Source organism: Gopherus flavomarginatus, chromosome 9, assembly GCF_025201925.1.
Source record: "Gopherus flavomarginatus isolate rGopFla2 chromosome 9, rGopFla2.mat.asm, whole genome shotgun sequence".
NCBI classification, from domain to species: Eukaryota; Metazoa; Chordata; order Testudines; family Testudinidae; genus Gopherus; species Gopherus flavomarginatus.
Genome location: NC_066625.1, coordinates 17,812,722 through 17,817,665, shown reverse-complemented (window position 1 = coordinate 17,817,665; position 4,944 = coordinate 17,812,722). Strand labels below are relative to the sequence as shown.

At 38.3% G+C, this 4,944-nt stretch overlaps 1 protein-coding gene across 7 annotated transcripts in view; it reads right to left on the bottom strand.

The window, feature by feature from the left end:
- Positions 1-76: 76 nt before the first annotated feature.
- Positions 77-4,944, bottom strand: part of TMC7 (transmembrane channel like 7) — a 37,875-nt gene continuing 33,007 nt past the window's right edge. For all 7 annotated transcript variants that reach the window (XM_050967725.1, XM_050967729.1, XM_050967728.1 and 4 more), the window contains 3 exons: positions 4,438-4,593; positions 2,925-3,003; positions 77-1,491 (listed from right to left, as the gene is read on the bottom strand). In XM_050967725.1, coding sequence (XP_050823682.1) covers positions 1,432-1,491; positions 2,925-3,003; positions 4,438-4,593 — 295 coding nt within the window. In that variant the 3' untranslated portion in view covers positions 77-1,431. The remainder of the gene's footprint in view (positions 1,492-2,924; positions 3,004-4,437; positions 4,594-4,944) is intronic.

Below are 4,944 nucleotides of genomic sequence, written 5' to 3'. Positions count from 1 at the left end.
CAGGATCTCAGCTGGTGTAAATTGGCCTTGAAATGTTCAATAAAATTAACTTTTTTAAAAATGTTCATACACTAGATAAGATTCAGAGTTGTTTAATCCATGTTAGTTTTTAAAAAATGAAACATTCCAAGATATACAGTCAAAGATACAGGATCTCTCATATTAAAGATTTACAGTACATCAGAGGCTTGCATAAATACTTATTGCTATTGTGTAATATGTTCCAAATTATCCTCTACAGAGTTCAAGTAACATACGCATACATACATACAATGCACTATAGAAAACTCTAAGCAATGGAAGCACATTCTTCAAATAATGAAATCTGGTAGAGTATTTGGAAATTACTCTTTCATAAAAATATAGTTCTTGTTTAAAAAAAAAGTAGTGCATTTAAGACATACTGGCATATAAGAGTATAAATATTTCCAAATGTTGTATTGCAAAGTTGCTACTTATTTGCTTTAAAATATGTACACCTGAGAGTTAAGCCAGAAAGGCACTAGAACATTCAAAACTTGTTCAGAACAATATTTGAGTAACAGTACATTGAAGGCATAAAATCAGGGCCAAATCCCCAGCTGGTGTAAACTGGCTTAGCTCCATTTACTTCAGTTTCACTACACTGATTTACACCAACTGAGGATCTGTCCCCAGTGGGTTATTCCCCAGTGTTTGTTCAAAATTCCTTTCTTTCTATTTTGCTTCTGAAACTCTTACGGCCAAATTTCCAGTGTATCATAGACAAGACGGACCATAATACCTGTTTCAGACAAAAGCTCTAAGTCTACATATTAAAAATATTGAGTAAATCTACTTAAATGAATACAGATTTTATTTGTTCCTTCCCAATGTGCTAATTCAGCATAGCAACCTAGATGCCTCCAACACTTCAGTTTTAAAAGAGAAGTTAGTTGGAAAAGTGTAAAACTAGCAATTCCTATTCTCCCCCGACCCCCTCTACTCCCACAGCATAATTTATAAACTGATAAACTGATATTTCAAATGGTTTCTGGGCAAAGACACTTCACGGGCAAAGTTTCAGCTCAGAGCACATTTTTAGAGCAATCTAAAACCCCCTGAAAATAGGCGTTTAATGTAAACACTGACAATCTTAAAGCCTAGCAGCATAAATAGTCCTACCAGAGAGTTTCTGTGCAGAGTTAATATGGTACAAACAGGTTAAGGCCACAATCCTGAAAACATTTGTGCACATTCTTAACTTTAAGCACAAGTAGTCCCATTGAAGCTGTAGGATTACTTGTGTTCTTAAAGTGTGCACAAAACTGTTTGAAAGATCAGGATCCTAGTTAGTGATTCAGTTTACAAGGTCCTACAGATTGTTATGTTTGTTCCTGCTGTATCCAGTGGTTCTGTAAAGTCTCAAAAAGTCAAAACCCATCTCACACATAATTTCCTTTTGGAGGTTTTTCAACTACGCTTCTGAGCTTCTGTTAGCTTTCTGATTAGGAACTGTTTGTCACGACTCTCCTAAAAAGACAGTTAAAATAAAACACAATAAATATATTTGAAAATGACATTCTGTTTCTCCAATCTATCTATACCTATAAGTCACATTCACCACTTCTTCACTAGGAAAAAAGGTGAGTTGTTACCACATGGTATAACCCTAGTAAAGACAAGGCAATTGTAATTTTAACATGAGTTAGCACTGTTTCCTTTTCAAAAGCACATATGTGACTTAGGAGCACAAATCCTATTGACTTTCAATGACACATGTGCTCCTCAATCACTCGGGGGCTTTTGAAAATTCCACCCCCAATATACATTAACACACATGCCCTTCTCAGACACAATCAAAGTTTAAATACCAAAAGCTGGAGTCCATCCTTAGATACACACGCAGGGGCATGCACTACAAAAGTGTAATAGTCATTGACTGAAGCTCTGCTTTCACTCTTCAAGAGAAAACCTTGCTCCAATCAGGATAATGCAAATCTCCAAAGAGTGCGTTACTACAGGTATGTGTGGATGCTATGTTCACGCTTGCAAATCCCCAAAGCTCTGGGAATGGTTTGATTCTATGTGGAATGTCTGAGCCCTACTCATCAGTAGTTTCTCAAGTTAGTTATTTTAAAACTATTCCTAGTAGAAGAACAGGGCCCAATTTCATGCTATTGTAATACAGACACATAATAACAACTAATAATATATAGGCATGTGGAGCTGTATTAGTAAACACAGATTTGGAAACTCTGCTCAGAGTCAGATATCACAGTATTGTTTTGCATACATAGTACTTGCAAAGAGCAGTGATATAAAATAGAATGGAATATGTATATATGGCAATCAGATTTATTCTCTGCTTGTGGCTAAGAAACATTCTTAGCAAGAACATTAATAAAATCCCCAAAGGAAATAGTCTGCCTAAGATTGGGTCAGTCACTTGACACCTCCTATTTTTCTGTCTTAATTACAGTTTTCAGAGATTAAATAATTAAAGATCAGAAGGGATCATTAGATCATCTAGTCTGATATACTGTATCACATGGGCCACAGACTTTCACCCAGTAACCCCCGTATTGCACACAACACCCTGTGTCTGAGTAAAGCATCTCTTCCAGAAAGGCATTCACGCTTGATTTGAAGACATAAAGAGAGATTAAATTTAGGGTGCAGAATTGCCTTATTTCTAATAGAATCTGTCTAGCTTCAGATTCTAGCAATTGGTTCTTCTTATTCCTTTAAACTCTTGCAAGATTAAAGAGCCCTTTAGTACCCTGTATTTTCTCCCTGTGAAGGTATTTATACACTCTTGTTCTCATTATACCTGGCTATATAAAAGAGAAATAAAAGGGAGCAAGAAAACAGCTGGTTTCTTTGCATGCTTGATTTCTAGTGCAACAACTGAAAAACTTGGGTGTGTGTGTGTGTAGAAATTAAGACATTGTATGAGATCTTACCATAACCAATTGTTCCCTGAGCTGATCAACGACCCGTTTATATGCTCCAGCCAAGGCAATGAAATAGAACATAATGAGGCTGCAAACAGGAAATTTGTATAATATGTTACCATCATACATAGAGAACTATTCAGAAAAACAGAGAGTTACAGTGTACACCAAACTAAGCCGGGGGTGCTGGAACAATGTGTACAGTGGGGGTGCTCAGAGCCAGTAAACCAAACTGTAAACCCTGGATAGAATGGAAACCACTTCAGTCAGCAGCACCCCTCGTTCCAGCGCCTATGAACTAAGCATTGTGATGGAAAACCCAAACTACTGAAGACTCAACATACAGCTGGGATGGGTAGGGGACAGCCATGACTGAAGCAGCCTGTGGCAAGAGAGCTGTTGAGGGATTTCTCCTGTCAGCAGGAAGAGACACTCGGGGTGCATAGAAGGTGGGGCCTCTTGAAGCTGTTCTGAGGTCTGTAGTGCTTCCCTCCAGTCTCTACACTTCTGTGTGGTTAGAGGGCCTCTGTCCCCTCCGTGGACTATCAGCACCTTCCGTGCCCTGAGGGGCTGCTCCCTGAGAAGCTGAGTTTAAATAAGTAGTTCTCTAATTTCCCTCTTCTCCAGTTTTTAGCCCTTGATCTGTAGTCACATCAATTGTATATTCATTCCTGTGGGTTTACTATAGGATACTGCCCTTGTAAACGACTCAGAATGAGATTCACTCCATGAAAGGAACAAAAGAGGTAGCAGGAAACTGGATGCTGAAACTGCTTGCCTGTCTGAGAACTGAAATGGTTTTTCTTCCAAATAATTAAAATTTATGGTAACCACCTACTAGCAAACATGTCATAGGGAGTTAGTGACCCATGTATTAAAAACATTCTGTGAGTATTAAGGAAATAAAAAATAAGACTTGAAGTCTTGGGGGTACAAAACTGCAGACCCAATTCAGGAAAGCACTTAAGCATGTGCTTAAAATTAAACCTTCAAGAATCAGGGCCTGGGGTGAACATTCAAATGTACTTGGTGGTTTTAACAAGTGCACAAGTTATACAGAACCCCAGTGCACAAGCCTCTCAAGATCAATGAAACAGTGACATAAAATTAAACTCTACCCTATGGATTGGCCTATCTGGAGACCAAGTAGCAACCTTGGGACTTCGGTTTCCTAAACTGGAAGGCCAGATGCATTACATAGGTGCAATTCTGGGGGGGAACCTGCCCTCTGCTTACAACATGCCAGTTTGCAGAATGGCTAGCAGCTAATGTTTTGGGAAGAGATAGGAAGCTGCAATGTTGGTTATCTGGACAACTAGGAGACGAGAAAAGAATGCAGTTAATGAAAAGAGACAAAAGCTGAAGGTTTTAATACAAAATCTGAAGCCTTCCATCTCCCTGGGCAAAGAAAATTGGGTATAAAAAATGTTTCACATCCGTTTAATTAACAGAGAACTAAATCATACAACTACATGGAGGACAACAAAACTTAAAGGGCACCACCAAACTCAGCAACACTCACCAGATAACCATAAAGAAAGGCACTGCAAACGCTTCTGAAGCGATACCATTAAGGACCTTCTGCAGAGCTGTCGGAAACCCTCGTATTGTACGTGGAACAACATCCCACGAACTGTTAAAATTAACGAATGGCCCACATGCTTTAGAGGAGCGGATGCTATTGAAAAAGCAACATAAAAGAGATGTCATATAGAAAGATATAACAAGGCAACAGGGGATTCCATTCTTATTTGTTTCCATAAGTCCAAGTGCCCTTGTTTATATTAAAATTAGTTATTTTAAAACAAAAAAGTTACTAGTGCACAAGTAATTAATTACTTTTTAATTCTATGCAGGTACATTTTCTTCTAACTTTTATTTCCAAAATGGTTGGTGACAGGATGGTCTGGTGCTTTGTGGGGTGTATATGTTCAGAGAAGTTTCCGTGGTCTAGAAAACTCATTATGTTGCATGTGGTACGATTGAGTGAGTGAATGTACTACAAATGCAGTATGAAAGATCATCTTGT